The 27,705-nt window shown below is 42.9% G+C and overlaps 1 protein-coding gene across 4 annotated transcripts; it reads left to right on the forward strand.

The window, feature by feature from the left end:
• On the forward strand, positions 1–27,482 carry EIF2D (eukaryotic translation initiation factor 2D). 4 transcript variants are annotated; one of them, XR_011231565.1, is made up of 18 exons: positions 14–183; positions 1,092–1,282; positions 2,385–2,468; positions 2,996–3,086; positions 6,016–6,123; positions 7,649–7,908; positions 8,392–8,509; positions 10,178–10,223; positions 10,653–10,756; positions 10,878–11,027; positions 11,393–11,482; positions 12,611–12,706; positions 13,787–13,907; positions 23,417–23,591; positions 25,195–25,317; positions 25,428–25,520; positions 26,333–26,419; positions 27,383–27,482. XR_011231565.1 is itself a non-coding variant. In XM_069459709.1 (15 exons), the coding sequence occupies exons 1-15, from the start codon at positions 128–130 to the stop codon at positions 25,263–25,265; spliced, it is 1,761 nt and encodes a 586-aa protein (XP_069315810.1). In that variant the 5' UTR covers positions 1–127; the 3' UTR covers positions 25,266–25,395. The 4 variants fall into 4 exon arrangements, 3 of the variants coding, with proteins under 3 accessions (XP_069315810.1, XP_069315812.1, XP_069315811.1); XM_069459709.1 differs by lacking the exons at positions 25,428–25,520; positions 26,333–26,419; positions 27,383–27,482 and having other exon boundaries at positions 1–183; positions 25,195–25,395; XM_069459710.1 differs by lacking the exons at positions 14–183; positions 25,428–25,520; positions 26,333–26,419; positions 27,383–27,482 and having other exon boundaries at positions 1,226–1,282; positions 1,884–2,468; positions 25,195–25,369.
• Positions 27,483–27,705: the final 223 nt, after the last annotated feature.

The following is a 27,705-nucleotide window of genomic DNA, read 5'->3' on the forward strand; positions in this document are numbered from 1 at the left end:
TTTTCTCCGCCGGGCCCCAGCATGGCTGCCTCCAGGGCTGCGGGCCGGGCAGCTGCTGCACTCTGGCTTTCCTGACATCCCCTGGCTTCTGTGCTTCCCTTGCCTTCCCCGGGCCACCCCAGCAGACATGTTTGCCAAAGTCTTTCGGGTCAAGTCCAACGCGGCCATCAAGGGGTCGGACAGGTGAGGGAGGGAGGGGGCCTGCTCTGCCTGCCAGGACACCCAGGCGTCTCTCGGGCCAGGCTGGAATCCAGTCTTAGCTAGGCTTGATCAGCCAACCTGGGGCGGAGGCCGAGGGGTACAGCCAGAGAAGGAACTTAAGGGTGAAAGGAAGGGGGGGGGGCTGGAGAGGGGGCCTGATTTATCTCCCAGGCTGACTTTTGGATATTCTAGTGAGTTTAAAAGAAAACGTAATTTAGTCAGCGTTTCCTGACTGAAGACTGAGGTGTTGTGGAGGCTGCAAAAAAAAAAAAAAAAAAAAAGGAATACAGGGTCCCTGCCCTGCAAAGAGCTTAGAGCACCTTGGGAGAGATCAGGCGGGGTACCCAGAATTAAACGTACAGGAGAAAAAAATTTCTAGAGATTAATTCTGGCAAGAGAGACAGCTGGAAGCTGAGGTGGAAGGGAATAAGGCATCTGTGGTAAGGAGAACTGTATCCGTGCAGATACCACCTTGGGAATTTTGGAACCAGTGTTCTATAATTGTCATTGTTGGTGTTATGGTATAGCTATTTAATCATAAGCTGACAGAATTGCCAAGCATATGTGAGAAAGGAGTGGGTCTGAGGGCGAGGTATGAAGTCAGGAAGGCAGGGCTGAGTTTTCTATGGCAGGAAAACTTGGGTTGCTCTCTGAGCTTCAGTTTTCGCATTCACAAAATGGAAAGACACGTCTCAGTATCTTGTGAAAATAGATAAGACACTGGGTAAGAAAGAGAATAAGATGTTCTGGAAGAGTGTGTGAGAATAGGGCATCATAAACCAGACAGTCTTTCCTTGGGCCTCACGATTTTATAGTGAGTCCTTCTTAGTTCTTGAAATTTACTAAAGTCCATCCAGGCAGCATTCATGGTGCTGGTGTGCTTTCTGCAGGAGAAAGCTTCGGGCGGATGTGGCAGCTGCTTTCCCCACCCTTGGAACTGATCAGGTTTCTGAGTTGGTACCTGGAAAGGAGGAACTCAACATTGTGAAGTTGTATGCTCACAGAGGGGAGGCAGTGACGGTGTACGTGAGTGGTGGTAACCCCATCCTATTTGAACTGGAGAAAAATCTGTATCCGACAGGTATGGCAACAAGATGGGGATGGCCATTATAAACCTTGCTTAACGTCTGCTTTTCTCTTTTTCTTCCATTAACTTTCCTCCAAACAAGCACAAAATCTCTTGATACCATCCCTAAGGATCTTTGTAGACCTAGTGTTCCTGGATTTGGGTCTTTCAAAACCAGAAATGGCTACAGGAGAGAGAAAAAAAAGGGCTAACACAGAAAGAGAGGGTAGTTGCAAAGGGAAGTCCTGAGATGAAGGAACAATGGCTGAGTTTAAAGTGGGCTAACTAGGGATAGAGCAGAAATCTTGAAAAGGATGGAATTTCGGAGCATGTAAAAAAATTTCTGAAAATGATTTGTAGCAGAGTTTTCCTAAGATACTGAAGAGAGATACTGTGATAGAAAAGCTGGTTTAATTAAGCTACGTACCCAGCTGTCTTAGTGATGGGCTTTAATCAGATGTCTCACAGGTGTCTCACAGGGATTCATTTAGGCTCTGACTGGCTGTCTAGGATTCTTTGCTTTCCCTTTGTCATAAATCTCAGGGATTCAGTCTCCTTTTCTCATTTCCACAGCTGTTGACACCTACTTTGTCACTTGGGGCTTTTTGTCCTCCAGGGTTGGCTGCAACAGTGCAATGCTGTCTTCTTAGGCCACTCCTACCCCTACTCCCCCTTGCCTGCTACACCTGAAGACAAACACAGACCTTTTTTGAGCTAAGTGTTTTATTGCTAATCACTGTGAAACGAGGGAATAATGATAAACACGGGAAAATTTCGAAATTTCTTACAGGCTGGCTTGCTGTTCTTAGGTTACTTGCTTCTGAATCCATAATTGGAAGCCTCACAGGTTCTGTGCCCCTACTTCTATCCACTGTGGCCGTTTTCTGCTACTGTAATCTAGGTGCCTCCAAGTCTCAAGTGATACTTGGTTTCTTAGGTCTTTGCCTTCCTCAAGAATGAAACCTCTTTGGGCATCTGCTCACAACCTTCTCTCTACCTTCGAGTTGAGTTTCTTTTCTGTATTCTAATTAAAGTGACTGTAATTCGAAGCTTTTTCAATTCCCCAGGAGATTGACTTTTTGGTCGTAAGTGTTTTCTGGGTCTCTTTTTTATACAGTGTACACGCTGTGGTCCTATCCTGATCTCCTACCAACCTTCACAACATGGCCTCTGGTACTGGAAAAACTGGTGGGGGGAGCAGGTAAGAGGATTTTCCTATGTTCTGGCTATTGGCTGAAATCTTCTTAGTGCGGGCCTACTGATTTAATACATTTACACGTTTACTGTGTTCATATGGTTGACAAATGGAATTTTTTCCACTGTGTGAGTTACAGCTCTCACTGGGCTGCCTCCATGAGCTCTCTGAGCCTCTGTGACCCTGTTGTGGGGCCTAAATAAGATAAGTGATATGAAAGTACCTTGTGAACTGCCCTATACTGTACTTTAAGTCAATAAGCTGAATTTAGGAGATCAGGACAAGATAGATTGTGGTATAGGACACTCTGTCTGGTGCTTCTGTTTGACCTCTAGACCCCCCCCACTCCACCCCCGGCCCCCTCCACCCCCCGGCAAAGGGAGAAGGTCTTATACTCAAGTTGCCATTTCTCAATTTTCTTGTGAATAAAATATATGTTTCCTTGTCAGATGAGTGAATAAATGATGAAGTGAAACATGAGATTTGATGGAGGGAGAATGTAGGTTGTGATGCTTTTGTTTTGTTTGCTGCAGATTTGATGCTGCCGGGACTAGTTGTGCCCCCTGCTGGTCTGCCGCAGGTACAGAAAGGGGACCTCTGTGCCATTGCCTTGGTGGGGAACAGGTACTGTGCCAGGCAGCTGTGCCTTTTCAGTGGGGAGAAACTTAGGTAAAAGAGGGTTGAACGGGAATGACAACTTCCAAAGCATATGGACAGAAGATTGAAAGAAAAAATAGGTTCTTCTGGCTTGGTATGTTTGTTCATACCTGTAATCCCAGCACTTTGGGAGGCCAAGGTGGAGGATTGTTAGAGGCCAGGAGTTTGAGACCAGCCTGGGCAACATAGTGAGACCCCCATCTCTAAAAAAAATTTAAAAAATTAGCTGGCATGGTGGCATGTGCCTGTGTTCTCAGCTACTCAGGAGGTTGAGGCAGGAGGATCCCTTGAGTCTAGGAGTTGGAGGCTATAGTGAGCCATGATTGTGTCACTGCACTCTAGCCTTGGTGACAGAGTAAGACCCTGTCTCAAAAAAAAAAAAAAAAAAAAGGTTATTTTGAAAGAAGCAGAAAGTGGGCCATTAGGGGAATTGCAGTGAGCCTGAGCCTGCTGGGAGGGTCCATGCATCTGGGCTGAGTGTACTTGCTGCGGCTACTGCTGCTTTTTTTTCTTTTAATTTTTTTTTTAAATAATTTTAGATTTAGAGAAGAGTTGCAAAGACAGCAGAGTTCTGATTTACTCTTTACCCCAGCTTCCTCAAATGGTAACATCTCACATAATCACAATATGGTTATAACAACTAAAGAATTAACTTTGGTACAATATTGTTAACTACAGACTTTATTTGTATTTCCCCAATTTTCCACTAATGTCTTTTTTTCATTCAAGGATCCAGTCTAGGATACCACATTGCATTTAGTTGCCACGTCTTAGTCTCCTTTTGTCTGTGACACTTATTTGGTCTTTCCTTGTCTTTCATCACCTTCATACTTTCCCCCATCGTCCACATCAGCAGCCTCATCTTTTTAATTATTTTTAAATAGGTTTATTGAGATATAGTTTATATACCATAAAATTCACCTTTTAAAATGTATATTTCAGTTACTTTTAGTATTTATAGTTGTTCAACCATCACCCCACTGCTTTTTTTTATTTTTTTTGTTTTGTTTTTTCTTATTTTTTCTTACAAAAAAATAACTTTTTATTTCTTTTTTTGTTTTCTCTCCACCTCCAATGCTGATGGCCCCACTGCTTCTTTTTTAAAATAGGAAGTAATTGTATGAACAACTTTAAAAAGTCAAAAGCCCCGTCACCCCACAATCCTTTTCTCCTAGAAGTACCTGTTATCATTTTGATATGTATTCCTGCTGCCCATCTTGGATGTATATATACATATGTATATAAAAATATATGGTTTGGGTATGTGTGTTTAAAAATACAAAGAAAAGTATAGTGTGTATGTATTTTTTCATTTAATGTACTATGGGCATTTTTCATGTTAGCACACACAGATCTGCTGAATCTTTTTATTTGCTGCGTAGTAATGGAAGAAGTGCTTGCCTGATTGACACCGAGGTTGGCTCCAATTTGTCTCTATTACAAACAATATCTTATTGATGCCTCTAGGGCTACCTAGAATGCAGAACCGGTGGGTTGAAAATCATGTGCGTTTTCTGTTTTTCTACAAAAAAGCTGTGTCAATTTTCATTCCGACCTATAGCGTATGTGGAGCCTGTTTCCCTGCACCCTCACCAACACCGTATACGATGGATCATTTTCATTTGTGTCATCCTGGTGAATGAAAAATGACATCTCATTATTCTAATCTTTGCTTCTTTGAGAGAGAAGGAGAGGGAGACTGTAGGCATAAGAAGGGTCAGTGTTTAAAGATCTTATTTTTGCTACTCATATTCTTCTCTTTTCCTTGAACCTTTTGGAACCAAGCACATAGAATCTTTTGTTTCCCTATAACAGAAGTTACAGTTGAAAAGAATGGTGGCATCATTATTTCCCCCCAGTATTCTACCCAAGATAGGAAGAAACTACATAAGTGGATATTCAGCTTATTCAATTTAGCCTTTAGAGCACAGGTGGGGATGGTTTGTGGCAGGGGTGAGTTTATGAGGGGCAGGAGGTTGTTAAAAATACAAGTCATGTTCAGGAGTGGAGTTCTCAAGCCATTGACCTTTTTAGGGGTGAAAGGAAAAAAAAAACCCTCTTTTAAGAAATGGGAAAGAAGCCAGACTGAAAGCTGCTATGTATGGTACAGAAGATGGAGCCACCAGGTTTAGTGGGGAAAAAAAAAATTTTTTTTTTTTTTTTTTTTTTTTTTTTAACTACACTTGGGAACTCTGCCCTTGAATCTTCTCCCCAGGTTACCTCGCCAGTCCTATGTATCCCCCACTGTTACCCAGCTGGTCACCTATCCCACAGGCAGTATGTGGTCAATGCTTGAGTAACACTGGGATGACAGAGATTTCTCATTTGGGCTTTGGGAGTTTTTGGAGTTACTGTAAATGTGATTGTTTTTGATATCCTGGAAGTACCCAGCTCTTAGATATGTAGTTACACAGAGAAGCCTTGTCATAAGGAGCCAACTCAGAAGGAACCTCTCTGGCTGTCTCTACTATTCGTCTCTTCTCTCTTCCCTACGGCGTCCCTCAACCTCATTTATGGCTCTGAACTTCCTTGCAGGATGGCTATGACTTCTTTAAGGTAGAGGAGATAATTTATATTTTTGAAATTAAAGGGAACTATAAATATCCTTCCAAGTCCTGCCTGGGTTTAATTCCTACTAGCAATTAAAAAAAGGTAGTGATAACCTCAGCAGAGGAGTTACTTATATAGAAGAGTAATATTTGGTTAAAGGATTTTTGAAAGTAATACTTACAGGTAATCTGAAGAAAACTGAGACTGGACTGAGTTTAGTTTTATGATACAAGAGGATGTTCACGTTGGTAACTGTGGTGCTTTTACCGTGCATATGGAAAGATGGCCCTCACCTGTGCTCTTCTGGTAGACCTTCCCTGACCCTGGTCTCTGGCTTCCTTCTTAGAGCCCCTGTAGCAATCGGAGTTGCTGCCATGTCCACAGCTGAGATGCTGACTTCAGGCCTGAAGGGAAGGGGCTTCTCTGTGCTCCACACTTACCAGGACCATCTGTGGTGGGTACAGTGTTTCTTCTGTTGATGGGTGGAGAGAGCACGGGTCCTGAGATTCAGAAATGAGAGTGTTGGTCCAAGCCACGTCCTTAGGCAAGTTGCTGACCCCAGACTTGCATTTCCTTGCCAAATATGGAGAAAAGAATTTTTTTTTCCTGTTTGGGCAAGAAATTAAACAGAACTTTGATTATTTTGGGGGTGATTTATAGAATCCTAGACCTGAAAGAAGGTCTTAGGGATTGTCTACTCTGCCCCTGAGTATGGTGATACTCAATTTTTTATAGTTCTGGTCAGTCTGGCCTTATCCACCATGCACACTTTAGGCATCATCTGGCCCCATGGTGAGGACTTCTGAATCCAAATCAAAACAGGTACATCCTCAGGCACCAGAGTGATAATCAATTACTTTTATGATATTCAAATTTCACATTTGAGACTCCTCCTCATTATGGAAGTAACACTTTCTGACCATAACAGTTGCTTTCTTGAGCCAGATACCAGTTCATTTCCAGTTATTTTCTTATCATTTTACCAAAACAATAAATGGTGCTTTCCTCAAAAGCCAAACCTGGTCTTTTAGCCGAGTGTTGTGACCTAGATAGAGCCATCCTTATATTTTGTAGCCCAGTCTTGGAGTTATTCATTTTACAAGTATTGTCCAGGCACTACCTCATCAGCCTATTTTTTTTTTTAGCAGATATTTGAGGGCTGATGGCTGATGTTCCTCTGGCACCGTGTTGTTTGTCAGTCCAGGCAACAGCAATCGTGGTCATGTTGTCTAAGTTGTTTTGTCAGCAGCTGCCCCTCCCCTTAAAAATGTTTATGGTATTTACCTGATCAGAATAACCTCACTATACACTTTGGCCTTACTGTTAAAAATACTAACAAGCCTTGCTACAGCTATCAGTTAAAACATAGTTTGATCTACATGTTTGTGGGTAAGATAAAGCTTTTTACCTCTTTGCATGCTCTGCTATGTGGCACCGCTTTTTTTACTGTCTTCCTAAGGCCTAGTGGTGTAAAACCATGGTAATCTGTACTCTGCAAGTTGGATTGCATTGTAGTTAACACAGAGCCACTGATTTGCAGTCCTTGAGCAGTCCAGGTACTTGTGTTTTGTTAATGCACAGGAGCCCTGGGTTTGTCTTTCACCAAACTGGCACTACGGATGCATCTGTGGTCCTAATGTTGTTTAATTCAAAATGGTTTTATTATTAACTCATATGAAGGGAACATTTTTGGGGGCTTACCTTAAGCTGCTTTTTCTTTAATCTTTCTCTGTCTTGGAATGCCTATGATTGTTTTTTTTAAGGAGAAGGCAAGACTTACTGTCCCCATTTCAGAAATGAGGAAACTGAGGCATGGAATTTTCTAGGCCCAGAACTGAAAATAGGATTGAGGCATGAGCACAGGCTCTCTGCTCTTTCCTGGACATTCCTGTCTCTGAACTCCCTGCTGACTCTTCCCTGACCAGGGTTGGAGAGTGTTGTGGCTGCTGCTTGGTGTTTCTGACATGAGATTTTTCCAGGCGATCCGGAGACAAGTCCTCTCCACCTTCCATTGCTCCACTGGCCCTGGATCCCGCAGATCTCAATGAAGAGAAGGGGTCTGTCCAGGTGAACCCCGCCCTGCAGGGAGACATGGGGCGCCTGACCCTGGAGGGAGAGGAGGAGGAGGAGAATGGGGAGCTTCACCAGGCCAGTGGGGAGAAGTTGCTCTTCGAAGCCTCAGAAGACACCAGCATTGGGGGCCTGAACCAAGACTCCACAGACAGCAAAACCCTTCAAGGTAGAACTCTGGGAGTAGAAGGGCCCATCTCCCCTCCTCGCAATTTAAGAGCCGAATATGCTCTACCCCACTTCTGATTAGAATGGCACTGAAGCTCCAGGAGAGGAGGGAAAAGTCCTTATTTCTGTGAGGGTGGTGCAGCAGCCCTTTGATGCCTTCGAGTCCTTTCCCCGGGTGCCAGTCTGCCCCGGCATTTGGACTGTTCCCAGCTACAGAGCCCTCTAGCGTTTCTTCTGGCTCTGACTTGTCTGGGTGAATGCCCCTGGCATGGTGGGACTTAGTGCCCTGACTCCTTCTCTGGGGTCAACTCTCTTTAAAGGCTCAGTGCTCAAAAGAGTGTGGGAGCTTTGGTACCTGGGAATGGGCTCCTTTTCAGGGCCCAGGGGCTAAGGTGGGGATAGAGCTGGGGAGGTCGTTTTCTTGTACTGCACCAGGCATTCTGTATCCCTCAGGAAGGATGTGGTTCTTGTCTTTTCCTTGCAGAGCAAATGGATGAATTATTACAGCGATGTTTCTTGCATGCTTTGAAGTGCCGAGTCAAAAAAGCTGACCTCCCTTTACTCACCAGCACTTTCCTTGGCAGCCACATGTTCTCCTGCTGGTATGGAAGGCGAAAGGCCAGGGATTGGGTCTCACTCCTGCGTCTTGGCAGTAGGCTAGGACAGGGCCGATAGGAGGCTGGTTGAGGGACGTGCTGTGGAAAGAGGAGTGGGAGGTTGATCTGGCAAATTAATTAGGTCCTGCGTTTTAAACACTTAAATTTTTAGCTAGTTGGAAGGATGTTGAGGAAATGGAAGGTTAAAAGTGTCGAGATTCTCTGAACACTGCCTCTGGCTGTGGTGGTTCTAGGCTGTCTCTGATAAATACAGGAGGTGTCCCAGGGGCAGCCTCTTTGTCAGGAGGCTTCTTTGGGAATGTTCAGCCCCCTCGCACTTCTGAAAAGTAGGTGGGCCAGATTAGGTTTTATCAGGAGGAAGAATTGGTGTGAGCCCCCAGCCCATTGAGAACACGAGGCACCAGGGAGGTGGTGGTACATGTGGATGGAATCTGGACTTTTGAAGATAGATAGACCCATCTGGGCTAAACTTGTGGCTCCCCGGGGTGTCCGAGCAAGGCAGATTTCAACTGCTTACTGGGCTTCTGTGAGCTCTGATGGCCAGTAATCACAGGGTTGCTGTAAAGATTAAATAGCCTGACATATGACAAGCACTTGATAAATACTGTCATGTCAGGAGGTTTGCTTATTGATTTTTACCTTGAGATGGAACACCTTTCTTTTTGAGAATCTTGCTCTAACTTTTAAAACAGTAGTTTCTAATGTAATCTCTTCCCATTTACATACGGGCTTCTTTAAGGCACTCTATGACAAGTGTGGTGGGATACTTGGTAATTTGTCCTGACCTGGCTGGGTAGCAAGTAGGCAAAGGGGTCCTGGAATATTTTCTAGGGTAGAGGTTCTTAAACCGGGGTGGGTGTAGAGGGGCTCCCTAAGAATCCCATCGCTCTTGCATGTCACAGTTTGAGAGAAGATGTGAGTTCTGGGGAGTGGAAAAGATTTACAGTTTTTGTCAGGAATCTGCCTCTCAAAACTAATTGCTCTAGGGCAGGGGTCAGCAAACTTTTTCTGTAAAGGCCCGGTAGTAAATATTCTCAGTTTTGCAAGCCATATCATCTCTGTTGCAACTATTCAACTCTGCTATCGTGGCACTAATGTGACCACATAGACAGCGGATAAGTGATGAATGTGGCTGAATTTGTCCCTACGTTTTTATCTGCTGCACCCTACTCTAGGCCTGGCTGTCTATAGTGTCAACTTGGCATTGGAAAGGTTCACCTTGAGGTGGAACTTTTGAGGCCACTGAATATTGTCTGGCCTGAGAGGAATCTAAAGCTGTATCCAGTACAGTAGCCACTAGCCACATGTGGCTATTTTAAATTTAAATTAAAGGTACATAAAATTTAAAATTCAGTTCCTTGGTTACATTAGTCTCATTTCAGGTGCTTAATAGCCACATGTGGTTAGTGGCTACCACATTAGACAGAATAGATAGAAAACATTTCATCTTCATGGAAAGTTCTATCAGACAGCACTGACTTAGGCCCATAGTCTGCTTCCCTCTCTCTTCCCACCACCTGGCAGAGAGTTCTGGAACAGCAGCCTTTCTCAACGTGGGAGAGGCAGGCTGAGGAAGGAGGCCCTCCTCTCAGTGTCAGGCAGGTCCCCTACAACTGCTTGTTAGCTTAACTTGCCTTTTCCATCTGCCATCAGCCCTGAAGGACGACAACTGGACATAAAGAAGTCAAGCTACAAAAAGGTAAGCAGACACCTTCTCTTCATCCCACACACAGAGTTGTGTAGGGGCACATGTGACATGAGCCAGAGGGACACTGGGGAAGCCCTGTCTAGAGGGCTCAAACTAAAGAATTAAGTGTTTTGATTCCAGGTATAAGGGGGGAAAAAAGAAACTCTTCCTGAGTCGCAGCTGTTGGTGGCACCCACTCCCCTTTCCCCTTTGACCCCTTTATGTCTGATTAGAGTTCTGAGAGTCTTCACCAGTTAGTCTCTAGCAGCTTCTTGCTACCTGACCCTCAGGGTGGGGGCCTTGCAGTTCCTAGTTTGATGAGGGCAGGCACTGTCCCATATCCCTGCACAGTTCCTGCCTGGCTTGCTCTGGCATATCCTAGGTGCGCAGTATGTGTGTGGAATCAATGAAGTCCCCTACCACTGGCCCTCTCTCCCTTAGCTCTCTAAGTTCCTGCAGCAAATGCAGCAGGAGCAGATTATACAGGTGAAGGAGCTGAGCAAAGGGGTGGAGAGCATTGTGGCTGTGGACTGGAAACACCCGAGGTGAGTGCAGCGGGCCTGGTCACTAGAGTCCAGCTGACCCCAGGGCACCTGGGCCACGGACTGGGGATTGCAAGACACTAGTATAAAATGTGTTCTTTTCTTTCCTTCTGCTGGGTTTTAGGATCACATCTTTCGTCATGCCCGAGCCCTCCCCGACCTCCCAGACTATCCAGGAGGGTAGCAGGGAACAGCCCTATCACCCTCCAGATATAAAATCCCTCTACTGTGTCCCAGCCAGCATGACCCTGCTCTTCCAGGAGTCTGGCCACAAGTGAGTTTTTGGAGAGCAGCCCTTCTCTGCCTGCTTGGTGTTCTGGCCTGCAGTTCTCTCAACCTAAGTAGTGTCTTCTGTGACTGGCAAAACCTGCTCTGCCACGTTCTCCCTTTCTCCCAAAGCCAGCTTCAAACCTCTTTTCCCTGGAAGTTTCTCTGGACCAAGTGATCGAGAGAGTAGGTCTCTCCCTTTTCTACCTGTGATTATTCTTCACACAGTCATGCTCACCTCGGTCAGGAAAAGGGAAGAAAATAGAGGCAAAAGCTGAGGAGAGCTTCCTGCTCAGCCCGGAGCGAGGCTGAGGATTTGTAGTTTGTCTCCTGGCACAGCGTGAACTAACCCCCGGGTCCCTTCTCACCTAGGAAGGGGAGCGTGCTGGAGGGCAGTGAGGTCCGAACCATCGTCATTGACTATGCCAAGAAGAATGACCTGGTGGATGCAGACAACAAAAAGTGAGTGGATGAGAAGCAGAACTAGCTCTGTCTTAGTGGGTATTCATCTTTAGCAGACGTGGACACATTTGGGGAGAATGTCTGGAACCGGGTGTAGAAAATCACGGCATCTCAGAGGTAATCAAGACCGCTGGTTTCCAAACCGTGGGCTGTGGACACCCAGAGTTAGTGTCTGGGGTGTTCAGATCTATGTATGCTGTCAACACTGACGTAGACTGAGTAATTATCTCACCTTCACCCGGGTGAATGATCTTCAAGGGACCATTGTGGGGAATAAATGCAAACTTTAGAAAAAAGTTTACTGAAGTCATCATGGCTTTTTGGTATTCTTTTTTATTTATTTATTTATTTATTTATTTTTTATTTTTTTTGTTTTTCCACACCCGTCTCCCTGATCCTTATTCTTTTTTTTTAAATGATACATAATATTTGTATATATTTATGGGGTGCATGTGATATTTTGTTACACGTATAAAATGTGTAATGATCAAGTTAGGATATTTTGGGCATCTGTCACCTCTAGTATTTGTCATTTCTGTATGTTGGGAACATTTCGAGTCCTCTGTTTTAGCTATTTTGAAATATACAATACATTGTTGTTAACTGTAGTCACCCTACTCTGCTATTGAACAGAACTGATACCTTCTATCTAACTGTCCGTTTACACCCATTATGGTATTATTTTCTTAATAAGTGGATACCGGTGGTAAATTACCAGATGAAGAGAGTTTGATTAATTATTTTTACTTTAAAAAGACATCGTCATGATCAAAAAGTTGGGGCCTACCAGCCTAATTTAATGCCCTCATTTTCAGGATCCCCACTTCCTATCTTTCACCCCTGCTAGCCTACTGTGAAAACTAAGCCCAGAAAGCTGCGGTCACATGGTCAGTGAGCAGAGCTAAACAAAAAATTCTGGTCTTCAGATTTATCCCATCCCACTTTTCCCTCCACCACCCGCTTCTCCTCCTAGGAAAGCACACTTGTACCTCCCATCCATAGGGTACATTGCCTGGTGGACTGTGGTCCCATAATTGTATCCTGGATGACCATAAGGACATAGAAGAGATGAATCCTGAGTTGGCCCTTGCATCTGGGATTTCTTCATTGCCTCTTCTTTCCCTTCAGTCTTGTAAAGCTGGATCCCATCCTATGTGACTGCCTCTTAGAGAAAAGTGAACAGCACACAGTCATGAAGCTTCCATGGGACAGTCTCCTGACCAGGTAATAGGCATTAGCAGTCCCTCTCAACTTCTCTGTCACCTTGCACTTTGATAATGCCCCATTCTTGGAAGGCAGCTATGCTCACCACTATACCACCAACGCCGCCACATGCCCCATTCTTAGTCTCTGACTTTCTTTCTGTAATTCATACCATGTCAGTCTACATAAACACAGGCTTGAGTAATTCTGATGTGGAGTCTCTAGAACACTTTCAGCCAACACAATATAGGAGAACTTGAGAGGAAGAAAGAAAAGTAATATTAATTAAAAATAAGAACTCCAGGAAGATTTAGAAGCAAAGGAAGTTTGGGGAGAATTGTCTTAAAAAGTCTTCAAAGGAAAGATTCTTAATACTCCTTCTTTTCCACAGAACCATAACTGAAAATAGTTTAATCAAGATTCAGCAAAGTACTGCCCATTGCCTGCCACCTGTTTTTGTAAATAAAGTTTTATTGGAACACAACCATATCCATTTATGTGTTGTCTGTGGGCTGCTTTTGTGCTATAATGGCAGAATCGAATAGTTGTAACAGAGACCAGATGGCCCACAAAACCTAAAATATTTACTGTCTAGCCCTTTACAGAAAAGTTTGTCAATCCTGTTATATGTAATAGCAAGAGACAATTTGGTTAGATAAAAGGTAGAAATTCCTTATGGTAAAGGTATTCTGTAAAAGATGTCAGAAATGTGAAGCAACACTTGGAGGCAACAGGCTGGAGAAGGTACGTTCTTAAGACAGGTAGTAACCTCCACAAAGTAAACTGGGCAGGTTCTCAGGCAGCCAGGCCAGTGGACAGTTTCCAGGGGCTCAAGTCACCGATGTTCCCTTTCTAGAATCAGTGGGTCTCAACCTTGGCTGCACTTTGGGGAGTCTCAAAAAGTATGTCTGGTCAGGCATACTGATTTAATTGGCCTGGGGTGCAGCTCCTTAGGTGATTTGAATGATTCTAATGTACAGCCAAGATTTCAAACCCCTGCCCTGCAAGATAGAGTTACACCCGACTGCTTGCTGGTAGTGGAGTATGAGGAAATGGTTTCTGTTGGCTTTATCAGTGTACAACTCATAACTCCCATTTCAGATGTTTGGAAAAATTGCAGCCTGCCTATCAAGTGACCTTTCCCGGACAAGAGCCCATTGTGAAGAAAGGGAAAATCTATCCAATTGACATCACCCTAGCACAGAGAGCTTCTAATAAAAAGGTAAATTTCAAAAGATACAATGAGGATGGTGATTTAATGTCATTGCCAAGCTCTAGTCTCCCTAATATTATTGGAGGTTTTTAGGTGGCCTTAAACACCTTAAAGTTTGTTTATGAAATAGCCACGTTTGTGTGCCTGGGCTGAGCTCTGTACAAAACGGGTAAAGCTGACCCCCTCACTCGCTGCCCTCTAGGATTTTGTGCTGGGAAACTTGCTAGAGCCTGGTTCCTAAAGTAAACAGGATTTTATTTTTATTTTTTTTCTTGGAACTAGATTGTGGGCTTTCAGCTCTTATACGTCCTTTTAACTCTTGGGCCTTGCTCAATGAAAATAACCTGTGAAAAACTGCTAAAAGAACTGAGTGTTTAGCTTGACAACACAAAGTTGTAGGGAAGCAATTATATCTGTCCTCAAATATGTGAAAAGCTGTCCTCTAGAAAAGTAGTGTAGAAATAGGATTTTTGGGAAATCCCAAGAAGACAGACTTGAGTTCAAAATAAGGAATTTTCTAGTAGTGTACGGTTATGAGCATGGGCTTTGGACTTAGACCTGGGTTCAAATGCAGCCTTTGGCTCACCCCTTGTCCTCGAGCATGCTACTTAATCTCTTTTTATCTGTGTTTCATTATATGAGAAATGGGCCTAATACCTATCTTGAGGATCAAATGAAGGAATATATATGGGTGAAGCACTTAGAATAGTACTTGGCCTATCAACAATAAATGAGAAACAGTAATGATAAATTTAATAATAATTAGCAAAAACCACTATTTATCGAATGTGTATGTGCCAGATACCATACTAAGCAATTTTTATATATTAATTTATTTAAACACTAATTCTCTATTAATAGTAAAATAATTAGAATTGTCCAAAATTGAAATTGGTGTTTTGCAGTAAACTTCTTCAGCATAAAAAAAGAAAAAAAAAAAAAAGAAATTAGTGTTTCATGAAATAGTGAGTTATTTTCTGGAGGTCTGCAAGCAAGGTTAGGTCAGCACTTTCTAGCGAAAGATGTAATCGTGGGTTTGTGCATCACATAGTGGGTTGGAATAGAGGTGACCTCTAAAGTCTTACTGATTCTCAGATTCTCTGGGTCTGGAGTCCCTTGACAAGCTTAAAGTTATTTGGAACTTTTGTAGACTTTATTGATAGCAATCATTCCCACCCACCCCGACAGTAACACACTTTACCATCTGTAGTCATGAATGAGAGAGAACTTGTTTAAAGCAACAAAGAGAGAATTATGATTTTTTAAAAGCATTAATGTTTTTCTTTTTTATCTCAAAGTCAAATACTTATTTGCAAAGTTGATGCATAATGGGAAAATGCATGTCTTGCTGACTAGATACTTGATATTATTGGTAATTTATTTTTAGGTGTGATGATGGTTTTGTTTTAATGTTAAAAAAAAGAGCCTTATCTTTTGGATATGCATACTGAAATATTTATAGATGAAATGATCTGATATCTAGGAGGATTTGCTTTAAAGTAATATAGGAGTGGGGAGTAGGTAGGGCTATAGATGAATCAAGGTTGGCCATGAGTTGATAATTGTTGAAACTGGTGATAGGTACATGAGGTTCATTATATTATTCTACTTGTGTTTGTAACTTCTCCATAATACAAAACCTTTTTAAAAAAGTATATGTTATATGTAGGATAGAGATTATCTATCCTACTAAATATATAACACATATATAGGATAGGATCAACTTAGAAGCACAAAAATAATTTACTGGATAAAAACGTTCCATGGTTATAGGGATGGTGACCTAAATGCAGAGGGGTGAGGCTCCAGAATCCTGAAGTTGGGTCGCCACCACCATTGGTTTTCTTTTCTTTTTTTTTTTTGTCTTGTTTTTGATCTTTATTTCTTTGTCTAATTGGAGAGGATTTACAGATTTTAATATAGAAAGTCCCCGGAGTTATTAGTATTCAGTGACATGGTGATTTCCCTACATGCAGTTTTACAAGGGTAGTTTTCTTCATAGACTGTTTACATTGTTTCTGCTCCTGTTTTATTGCCTTCCCATTCTTTATTTTTCTCTCTTCTCCTTTTTCACTTATCAGGTTGTCAAATTCCTCCCCTCACCTGGCCATAAATACATATTTTAATACTTACTGCACTTATGGAATGAAATTTTATGTTCTGTGTTCATAATTTTAAAAGCAAATGAAACATTTTTATTGTATTTCTCTGTTTACAGTAACTTAATGGAAATGCTTTGTATTCATGTGAGCCTTTTGAACAGGGGGATTGTTTTGTTTATTTGACTTGATCTTGTCCTTCTGGGTCAATAGCTTTAATGAAAAGTATATTTCCTATTGTTAATATGTCTACTTAGAATTGGTTGGTTGCCAACAGAAGTTCAGTTCTAACCAATGTGTAGGTTATTTTTTTTTTATTCTTGTTTCAGCATATTGTGGGGGTACAAAAGTTTAGGTTACGTATGTTGCCCTTTCCCCCCTACCCCTCCCCAGTCAGAGCTTCAAACGTGTCCACCCCCTAGACAGTGCGCATCACACTCATTATGTATGTATACACCCATCCCCTCCCCCACCCACATCTGCCCGACACCCGATCAGTGTTATTCCTAAATGTGCTCTTAGGTGATGATCAGTGAAACCAATTTGATGGTGAGTACACGTGGTGCTTATTTTTCCATTCTTGGGATACTTCACTTAGTAGAATGGATTCCAACTCTTTCCAGGAAAATACAAGAGGTGCTATATCACCATTGTTTCTTATAGCTGAGTAGTACTCCATGGTATACATATACCACATTTTATTAATCTGCTCATGTATTGATGGGCACTTGGGTTGTTTCCACATCATTGCAATTGTGAATTGTGCTGCTATAAACATTCGGGTGCAGATGTCTTTGTTATAGAATGTCTTTTGTTCTTTTGGGTAGATGCCCAATAATGGGATTGCTGGATCAAATGGTAGTTCTACTTGTATCTGTTTAAGGTATCTCCATATTGCTTTCCACAGAGGTTGCACTAGTTTGCAGTCCCACCAGCAGTGTATGAGTGTTCCTGTCTCTCTGCATCCAGGCCAACATTTGTTGTTATGGGACTTTTTGATAAAGGCCATTCTCACTGGAGTTAAGTGATATCTCATTGTGGTTTTGATTTGCATTTCCCTGATGATTAGAGATGTTGAGCATTTTTTCATATGTTTGTTAGCCATTCTTCTATCTTCTTTTGAAAAATTTCTGTTCATGTCTTTTGCCCACTTTTTGATAGGGTCATTTGATTTTTTTTCTTGCTGATTTTCCTGAGTTCTAAATAGATTTTAGTTGTCAGTCCTTTATTGGATGTGTAGTATGCAAAAATTTTTTCCCATTCTGTAGGTTGTCTATTTACTCTCGTGACAGTTTCTTTGGCTGTGCAGAAGCTTTTTAATTTAATCAGGTCCCATTTATTTATTTTTGTTGTTGCTGTGATTACCTTTGGGGGCTTCATAAATTCTTTGCCTAGGTCAATGTCTATAAGAGTCTTTCCCACATTTTCTTCTGGAATTCTAATAGTTTCACTCCTAAGGTTTAAGTCTGTTGTCCACTGTGATTTGATTTTTGTGAGAGGTGAAAGGTATGGGTCCTGTTTCAGTCTCCTACATGTGGCTATCCAGTTTTCCCAGCACCGTTTATTGAATAAGGATTCTTTTCCCCAGAGTATGTTTTTGTCTGCTTTGTCAAAGATTAGATGGCTATATGAGGATGGTTTTATATATGGATTCTCAATTCTGTTCCACTGGTCTGTGTCCCTGTTCTTGTGCCAATACCAAGCTGTTTTAATAACCACAGCCTTGTAGTATAGTTTGAAGTCTGGTAAATTAATACCTCCCATTTTGTTCGTATTGCTTAGAATTGCTTTTGCTAAATGGGGTCTTCTCTGGTTCCATACAAAGCATAAAATTATTTTTTCTGTATCTGTGAAAAATGATGTTGGTAATTTAATAGGGATTGCATTGAATTTGTAGATCACTTTGGGTAGTATAGACGTTTTAACAATGTTGATTCTTCTGATCCATGAGCATGGTATGGTTTTCCACCTGTTTACATGCTCTGCGATTTCCTTCCTCAGTGTTTCATAGCTCTCCCTGTAGAGGTCTTTTTACCTCCTTAGTTAAATGTATTCCTAAGTACTTTATTTTCTTTGTTGCTATTGTGAAAGGGTATTGAGTCTTTGATTTGGTTCTCAGTTTGACTGTTATTGGCATATATGAATGCCTCTGATTTGTGTGTATTGATTTTGTATCCTGAGACTCTACTGAATTCATTTATCAGTTCCAGGAGTCTCTTGGTTGAATCCTTGGGGTTTTCTAGATATAATATCATATCATCTGCAAAGAGTGAGCGTTTGATCTCTTCCATCCCCATTTGGACACCCTTGATTCTGCTCTCTTGCCTGATTGCTCTCGCAAGGACTTCCAGCACTATGTTGAATAGCAGTGGGGACAGTGGGCAACCTTGTCTGGTTCCAGTTCTAAGTGGGAAGGCTTTCAATTTTTTCCCATTCAGTATGATGTTGGCTGTGGGTTTGTCATATATGGCTTGTATCATTTTTAGGTAGGCCCCATCTATGCCTATTTTGTTAAGCGTTCTTATCATAAAAGGGGGTTGAATTTTGTCAAATGCTTTTTCTGTGTCTATTGAGAGGATCATATGGTCTTTGCTTTTGCTTCTATTTATGTGGTGTTTTACATTTATAGATTTGCGTATGTTGAACCATCCTTGCATCTCTGGGATGAAGCTCACTTGGTCGTGATGGATTATTTTCTTGATAAGCACCTAGATTTGATTTGCTAGGATTTTTACATCTATATTCATGAGGGATATTGGTCTGTAGTTTTCTATTTTTGTTGCGTCCTTTCCTGGTTTTAGTATTAGAGTTATGTTGGCTTCAGAAAATGTGTTGGGGAGGATTCCATCTTTCTCGATGTTGTATAATAACTTTTGTAGGATTGGCACCAGGTTTTGTTTGGTTTTTGTTTGTTTGTTGTTTTTTTTTTTTTTTTTTTTTTTTTTGAGACAGAGTCTCACTCTGTTGCCCAGGCTAGAGTGAGTGCCGTGGCGTCAGCCTAGCTCACAGCAACCTCAAACTCCTGAGCTCAAGCGATCCTCCTGTCTCAGCCTCCCGAGTAGCTGGGACTACAGGCATGCGCCACCATGCCCGGCTAATTTTTTTCTATATATATTTTTTAGCTGTCCATATAATTTCTTTCTATTTTTAGTAGAGATGGGGTCTCGCTCTTGCTCAGGCTGGTCTCGAACTCCTGAGCTCAAAGGATCCGCCCACCTCGGCCTCCCAAAGTGCTAGGATTACAGGCGTGAGCCACCGCGCCCGGCCTGTTTGTTTGTTTTTTTGTTTTTTTGTTTTTTTTTTTGTAGGTGTGATAAAATTTGGGTGTGAAGCCATCTGTTCCTAGGATTTTCTTTTTGGGGAGGTTTTTTATGGCTGTTTCCATTTCAGTTCTTGATATTGGTCTGTTCAGAAATTCTATTTCTTCCTGGTTGAGCCTAGGGAGGTTGTGTGTTTCTAAACATTTGTCCATTTCCTCCACATTTTCCAATTTGTGTGCATAAAGGTTTTTGTAGAATTCATAGATGATATCTTGTATCTCTGTGGCATCAGTTGTAATTTCTCTTTCATGTTCCTGATGGGGAGGTTATTAGAGATTTTTCTTTTCTGGTCTTAGTCTAGCCAAGGGCGTGTCGATTTTGTTTATCTTTTCAAAGAACCAACTTTTTGTTTTATTAATCTCCTGTATAGTTTTCCTGTTGTCCACTTCATTTAGTTCTGATTTGATCATATTAATTTCACTCCTTCTGCTGGGTTTGGGATCGGTCTGTTCTTCTTTCTCCAGCTCTTTGAGTCTATTCATTAGGTTGTCTATTTGTAAATTTTTTGTCTTTTTGATATAGGCATTTATGGAAATAAACTTTCCTCTCAGAACTGCTTTAGCTGTGTCCCACAGATTTTGATAACTTGTGTCTCCTTTGTCATTTAGTTCAAAGAATTTTTTGATTTCTGTCTTGATTTCCTCATTTATGAAATGATCGTTCAGGAGAAGGTTGTTTAGCTTCCACGACTTTGAGTAGAAATGAGAATTTCTGTTAGGGTTGATTTCTACTTTTATTCCATTGTGATCTGAGAAGATGCATGGTATAATTTCTATGTTTTGAAATTTTTTAAGGCATGCTTTGTGTCTTAGGATATGGTCAATCTTAGAGAATGTTCCATGAGCTGATGAGAAGAACGTATATTCAGTGGAGTTTGGATAGAATGTCCTGTAAATGTCAATCAGGCCCATTTGTTTTAGCGTTTTGTTTAAGTCCATTATTTCTTTGTTTATTTTCTGTTTGGAGGATCTGTCCTATGCTGTCAGCGGGGTGTTGAAGTCTCCGGCCATTATGGTGTTGGTATTTATCATTTGGTTTAGTTCAAGTAGGGTTTGCTTTATGAATCTGGGTGCACCTAAGTTGGGTGCATACATATTAAGTATAGGTATGTCTTCTAGTTGAACTGTACCCTTCACCATTATATAGTGACCATCTTTGTCTCTCATTACTTTTATTGATTTAAAAACTAAGTTATCTGAGATTAAAACTGCCACACCAGCCTTCTTTTGGCTTCCATTTTCTTGAAATATCTATTTCCATCCCTTTATTTTCGGTCTAGATGCATCTTTGCAAGTTAGATGAGTTTCCTGGAGACAGCAGATACTTGGCTTGTATTTTTTTATCCATTGGGCTAGCCTATGTCTCTTGAGTGGGGAGTTCAAGCCATTCACATTTATTGAGAGAACTGATAGGTGGGGCAGATTTGTGTTCATCCTGTTGGGTAGAACTTCATTGCTACGTCTTCTTTCTTGGGCCATTGTGGTATCTGGCCTTTGATCTTTAGCTTTTGAGTAGTTTTACATTCGTGAGTGTTTCTTGTGCTGGTCCATATACACCTCTGTTTTGAGTACTTCTTGGAGGGCTGGTCTTGTCTTGGTGAATTCCGTCAGTCTTTGTTTATCTGAGAATGTCTTAATTTCTCCGTCGTATACAAAATTTAGCTTTGCTGGGTTACAAGATTCTAGGCTGGGCATTATTCTGTTTCAGAAGAGTGAGGATGGGGCCCCAGTCTCTCCTTGCTTGTAAGGTTTCAGTTGAGAAATCTGGCATTCGGATGGGCTTTCCTTTGTATGTTACTTGTTTCTTTCGCCTTACAGCTCGAAGAAGTGCCTCTTTAGTGGATATTTTGGTCAGTCTGATGCCTGCATGACGTGGTGTCTTCCTATTTGCAATGAATCTCCCAGGGGTCCTTTGGGCCTCTTGTACCTGTGTATGTAGATTTTTTAGCAAGGCCTGGGAAATTTTCCTCAATTATCTCTTCAAATAGCTTATCTAACCCTTGCGTATTTTCTTCTTCACCCTCAGGAATGCCCATAACTCTTACGTTAGGCTTCTTTACATAATCCCACGTTTCTTGCAGACTCTGGTCTTTTATTTCTTTGCTCTATCTCTATGACTGAGTTATTTAATTGGAAGGTGTTATCTTCGATCTCTGAGATTCTTTCTTCTGTTTGATCTACCCTGCTCTTGAGGCCTTCCACTGTGTTTTGTAGTTCCTTGAATAAATCCTTCATTTCCAGGAGTTCGGTTTGATTTTTCTTTAATATTTCAATTTCTTTAGTGAATTTTTCTTCCAAGTCCTGGATTTTCTTTTTATGGTTTCTTTGTGTTGGTTATCCATTTTTTCTTTGCATATCATTCAGTTTTCTGATGATCCATGTTTGAAATTCTTCTTCTGTCATTTTGGTGTTCTGAGTTTGGGTAATGTCCATTGCTAGAGAACTGGTGTTTCTCTTCGGGGGTGTGCTTTCCGTTTGATTCTTCATACTTCCGGAGTTCTTTCGCTGATTCCTTCCCATCTGGATCAGCTACTGCTTCTTGCCTTTAGATTTTCGTTTAGATGATGACATACCCTGTTTAGTCTCTGAGGCACTAGGTACTAGGTGGTGTTTGTGGGTGGGATTCAACCACACCCTATAGGATGAGTCAGTAGATGCAGTAAAAGGGTGTGCAGAATGACCTCCCTGTCAGTAGGTGGCGCTTGCTGGGAGGAGCAGACTACAGTGTTGTTTTTGGGTCCTGTGACCAGCTCTTGTTCCTCTGGAGAGACACTCTAGTGCCTCACGTGGTGGGTGGGGCCCTGGGACTTCCAGGTGTGTCCTTATTCTGCACCTCAGTGGGGGCAGGTCAGGGAGTGAGTCTGGGCAGAGCTGGGTTGGGTGAGCCTGCCCTCAAACTCCACAAATGCCTTTAGCAGGGGTCAAAGGTCTGTTCTTTGCCTCTGGGCAAAGCTGCCAGGGAGGGGCTGGAATGGCCCCACTCAGCAGGAAAATCTGCGTGGGGGGTGGGGCTGTCTGAGACCTATGGTCTAGAGCAGGCCTCGCTCCTTTCCACCCTCCCCTATTCCGCAGTTTTTCTGGGGCCTCTGTGAGCAGGCAGGACCTCAAGCCAGTGGATGTCCCCTGGCTGTCAATGCAGGCCAGGAGGTTCCTTGCCCAGGATTGCAGACTGGGCTGGGTGCCACGGCCTTCCTGTGAAAGGAGGGTTGCCCCTCAGGCACGCTGATCTGCCCCTGAAGGCACACACACTCAGTAGGGTCGTTCACAAATAACTCTTCTGTGCCCCAGGACAATGCGATTGAGGCCTGGGTGTATGGGATCTGGTCTGCAGGCCTGTCCCCTGGGCCCTGGAGATCAGTCCCTGACCCTTCCAGGGAGAGGAGTGATGGTCTTAAGTCACCCACGGGGTGCCCAGGCTGGATCATGTCTCTCTGCCTCAGGATTTGCCTTGCTTTCCTGGAGTCACCAGGCAAGCAGTACCTGGGAGGGTGGGTGGGTAGGGAGCTCACAATCTGAGTACCCCTCAGACTGCTGTAGGTCCCCAAAAGGAGAGGTCCCATTCCCTGCAGATGCCTCCGGGAGGTGGCTAAATTGTCTCTCTCGGCAGGGGCCAGTAGGCAAAGGGGGAGGGGAGAAAGAAGCAATATGGCACCTACCAATTGGCTCGGATCTGTGGACCGGGAGGTGCCCCGAGGGAGATGGGAGCCTGGTGTCCTGTCCTCACTGGCGGTGGCCATCTCTGGGCTGGTGTGGGCAGGTCTCTTCACTCAGGAGCCCACCCGCAGTCCAAAACGCAAGGGAGGGGAAATGGAGCTGCTCCACCTACCCTTGTTGCTGGTCTCCGAGCCTCTCAGGGGCCTTTCTCCTTCCAGTTCTCCTCCGCAGCTTCTTCCTGTGGAGTCTCCTATAGTTTCAGGCGCTCTCCCTTCCGACCCTCGTCTGAACTATGTTCGTCTGCCTGACTATTTTTTTCACTATCTTCTGAAATCTGTCTTTCTTGCAGAGACACTCTGGCTGGCGGTTTTTCTCGTCCGCCATCTTGATTCTCCTTTGTGTAGGTTGTTTACCACCATTGGTTTTCTTTCTCACTGTCCCTCCAGGTGACCATGGTCCGGAACTTGGAGACCTATGGTCTGGACCCATGCTCAGTGGCTGCCATCCTCCAGCAGCGATGCCAGGCTAGCACCACTGTCACTCCTGCCCCCGGGGCCAAGGACAGCCTGCAGGTGCAGATCCAGGGAAACCAGGTCCACCACCTCAGCTGGCTATTGCTCGGTAAGCATTCCTCTGAAGAGCAGAGGCATTGGTCTAGCTGGGCAAAGATCTTCGTGCTGACTCAACTTGGTCTAGTTATAATACACACACACACACACACACACACACACACACACACACACACACAGCAAAAGGTGGAGCCAGTGTTTGACCAGATCTTTGGCCCCTTTCAAATTCAATGTTCTCTCCACCGTACTATTGGAGTAGTTTTCTTCCTGGTCTTCCCTTTTTATAAAACATTTGTTGAGCACCCAAACTCTGCCAGGCACTTTGTTGGGCTTTTTGCAGGCATCGCTCTTAATCGTAATGATGTTGTAGAACTGTTACCCATTTTGCATATGAGGAAACTGAGGTTCCAGGGAGGTTCAGTGTGCCCTGCCCCGAGATCATCTGACTCTTGGGTGCTGCAGCTGGGCTTGGAATCTTTAGACTCCAGAGCCCAAGTTCTTTCCACTAACTCTGGGTCACCTAGCTTCCAGTTTGTCCTTAGTTCAAATCAGCTTCCACATCTCTGTCTGATCAACTTTCTTGAACAAATGTGATCATATCACTCCCCTCTAAAAAAACTTTTTTCTTCTTTTTTTAAAAATTTAAAAAAATTTTTTAAAGGACACAATGGCTGGAATCTAAAAAACTTTGTATACCTCTTCCATGCTTTCAGAATGAACTCCTAAGCTCGTAAACAAGACCCTCCCAGCCTGAGTACATTTTCCCTGCTGTCTCTCTGGCAGCTCGGCACCCCCGTCCCAGGCATCACCATGTGCTTGCTGTCCCCAGATACACCACGCTATGTCCATACTTACACGCTTTCACTGGGCTGTCCTCTCGCCTAATGTACCTTCTCACAACCTGAATCTGCCTCGCTGCAAAAGCTCATTGGCCCAGCTCAGGGGTCATGAGAAGCCTGTCCCAGAGCATGTTCTATTTCATTAAATTAGCATTTAAAAAATTGCTAATGTAGCACTTTCCCATTGTGTTTATATTTCTGGTTAGTATCTGCAGCTTAGTTAATTTTATCTAATATCTGAACCTCCTGCTAGACTGAGCTTCTCGAGGCAGAAACTTCTCCTTTTTCATCCTCAGGGCCTGGCACATAATAAATGCTCAATAAGCAAAGTCACGTCATGGCCTATGGCAGTACCTAGCAGTTAACTTCTAGATTGGGAGTTCCTTTATGTGAAGAACCCCATGTGAGGTGCTGAGAAGAAATATAGAGGAAAACAGATGAACACACGATTGAACATAGACACCTACATTCCTTCTCATGAGAAAATTATAAATGCCTGAAGTACAACTAGAAAGTAGCTAATCAGTATAAAAATTACTGAAATAAATACTTCAGCCTTGAGGTATAGGGACAGATGGTCCATCCAGAAGGCTTCCCTGGGAAGTTGTGTTTGAGCTGGGTGTGGAAGAGCAGATCACATGATGGGAGTTCTTGACAGCAGGAATGAGCCCTCTGTGGGGCCGAGGGGGCTGGAGGTCAGCTGTGTCCATGGGTCGGGGCCAAGGAATGACACGGTGAGCCAGAGGGGAAGCGTGGAGGGCCAGCGGGGGGGCAAAGTCATACCCCACTGAGGAGTGTCTGCTTTTTGGATTGTAGAAGAATATCAGATCCCTCGAAAATACATCCAAGGCCTAGAAAAGGCCCCCAAACCTGGCAAGAAGAAGTGACAGACTCTTTGTTTCATGCGCTGGATCCAGTGGAAATCCAAGCTCTGGGGTGGTAATTTTTATGAGCATTTTCAGCTTTTGCAAATACAAAATATAATTCTTTACCCAAATAAATTTTTATTCTAATCTACATATGATTTCCCTCTTGTTTCCTCCACTTAGCTAAAATGTTATACTAACTTGTAAAGTCAGAAGCATTTTAAATCGACAGAAGAGGCTGCAGTGGTGTGCCTTTTCCAGTTATTGGTTTCAGTGGTAAGTTCCTCCCCTGCTTTCAAAGCAGGACGGACCATTCAAAAGTTCAGGCAGGTGTCCTTCCTGTTTTTAAAGCCCCTCTACCAAATATTCCACAGCCTCTTACTCATCTGTTCCTACTACCTAATTAACCTCCTTGCCCAAAATAGTCCCTTCACATCTCTAAAAAGTTAGTCATATAGAAAACAGAACCCAGCTGTTCTCTATCATCAGTCAAAGCAACAGAAGAAAGAATTGATCCCAAATTGCAGCAGACTTTAGGCTAGGTGGAAATACGAAACAATAAAAGCACATTAGGACACTGGTTTCTATAGGACAGCGATTCTTCCCCAACTTCAGCACACTGCCACTAACTGGTAAGTGTGTGATGCCACTCCAACATGGTGGCTTTGTTATGGTGAAGTCTTAGCCAACAAATGCCCTCTTCAGCCCCAACTCGTTAACTTGGGATCATGCAAGTGGTCTTTAGTGTGTCTTCAGGGGTCCAACTCCCTGAAATGGTGCACAAGATTTTATATGATCATTTTCCTGAGAGAGGGGTGGTGTTTTTGTCAAATTCCCAAGGGATCACTTGAGGCCAAAGAGATTCAGAACCATTGCTGTGGTCCCCGCTCAGCTCGCGGAAGTCATTTCTGAGAGCAGACCTATCCTTGTACAACAGGAAGGAGGAAGAGCTGGGCTAAATTCTTTAAGAGTTCTTGGGTTTTACCATTAAGAAACAATTATACTTCAATTGACGTCCCTTTTTCTTTCGCATCTTACTTTTTTTAAAATTTGAGATAATGGCTCAAAAATACCCATAATATCCACAGATTACCCATTTGAGGCTTGAAAAGGAAGAAAGGATGCGTGTGGGACACCTACCTTTTGTTAGCAGGCCCAGAATAGGCCTTTCCCTTGTAAGTAAGCTCCTTAACTTCACTAATCCTGTCTCTACTGGTATGAACATATGGAACTGGGGAAGGGCTTTCTAGAAATTGACCCCAAACAGGATCCTATTACAACAAAGCCTTTAGCCAGCCTGTCTGATCTGAGAGAGTATGAAATGTATAGTAGCAATGAACTATGGTCCTTATATGAATACAAATAACATGTAGTACTGTGCAAAGTTCTTTTCCAAACATGATGCTTTACACAATCTTGGAGGGATTGGAGGCTCCGAGATGTTGTGTCTTGCCTTGTTAATCTCTGCTAAAGACACAAAGCCAGTAAGTGGTAGGGCTGGTTCTAAATTGAACATCTACTCTTAACTGTGGTTTGACCGAGAATTCTGCTATGACATGGTGCTGTCAAGACCTGTGCTTTGAATGGTTTTTCCAGTAATGGTGACACATTTGCATGAGTCACCTTCCCTCTCCCCATATGAATAGCATTAGGGACTGTATGAAGGTGGAATAGAGTTGGACTATGTAATAGGTTCTTTTTTCCTACGTGCTGAGCCAAATGATCTATATCAAGGTCAAACATACAACTTTGAATTTATTAACCCCAAGCTGCAACCAAATGAGTTTCAGTGAAAAGCAGAAACTGGATCATTTTTAGGCTTTGGCAAAATCATTGAAGGATACACTTCTCAACAGATGTGCCCCATTCTTGGCTAATTTTAAGAATGTTGGACATTCATTCTTTCTTTTGGGCTCTATTCATTGCATTCTATGTGATCAATACTGGAAGGCAGGTAAGAATTTATTTTTAATAACTTATGTGATTATTTCTGTGATTACTGAGATGTTCCTTTGATGGAAATGAGAGAATGCTAAAGTGAAAAGGCCATTTTGGTCATCTAATCTAGTCTTCTTTCTCCAGGTGAAATGATCTTAAACTTTCAAAGACATATTCCGGTCTATCTTTTGTTTTGAAAGAGTCAGGGTCTCGCTCTGTTGCTGGAGTGCGGTGGCATCATCATAGCTCGCTGCAACCTTGAACTCCTGGGCTCAAGTGATCCTTCTGCCTCAGCCTCCTGAGTAGGTAGGACTATAGGCTTGCACCATCACATGTGGCTAATTTTTAAATTTTCGTGGAGATGGGGTCTCACTCTGTTGCCTAGACTAGTCTCAAACTCCTTGGCCTCAAGCAAGTCTCCCAAAGTGCTGGGATTATAGGCATGAGCCACTGAGCCCGGCCCTATTTTATTCTTACATAGTTCCAGAAATAGAAGAATCATTGCTCACCTCAGTAGCCTGTC

Source organism: Eulemur rufifrons, chromosome 27, assembly GCF_041146395.1.
Source record: "Eulemur rufifrons isolate Redbay chromosome 27, OSU_ERuf_1, whole genome shotgun sequence".
Classification (NCBI taxonomy): Eukaryota; Metazoa; Chordata; class Mammalia; order Primates; family Lemuridae; genus Eulemur; species Eulemur rufifrons.

Excerpts from the sequence above, each read along its gene's own strand:
- EIF2D (XM_069459709.1), top strand. The coding sequence starts at position 128 with ATGTTTGCCAAAGTCTTTCGGGTCAAGTCCAACGCGGCCATCAAGGGG. Across the intron at positions 1,283-2,384 it reads GAAAAATCTGTATCCGACAG|TGTACACGCTGTGGTCCTAT; the intron begins GTATGGCAACAA and ends TTTTTTATACAG. Across the intron at positions 13,908-23,416 it reads AGAGAGCTTCTAATAAAAAG|GTGACCATGGTCCGGAACTT; the intron begins GTAAATTTCAAA and ends CTGTCCCTCCAG.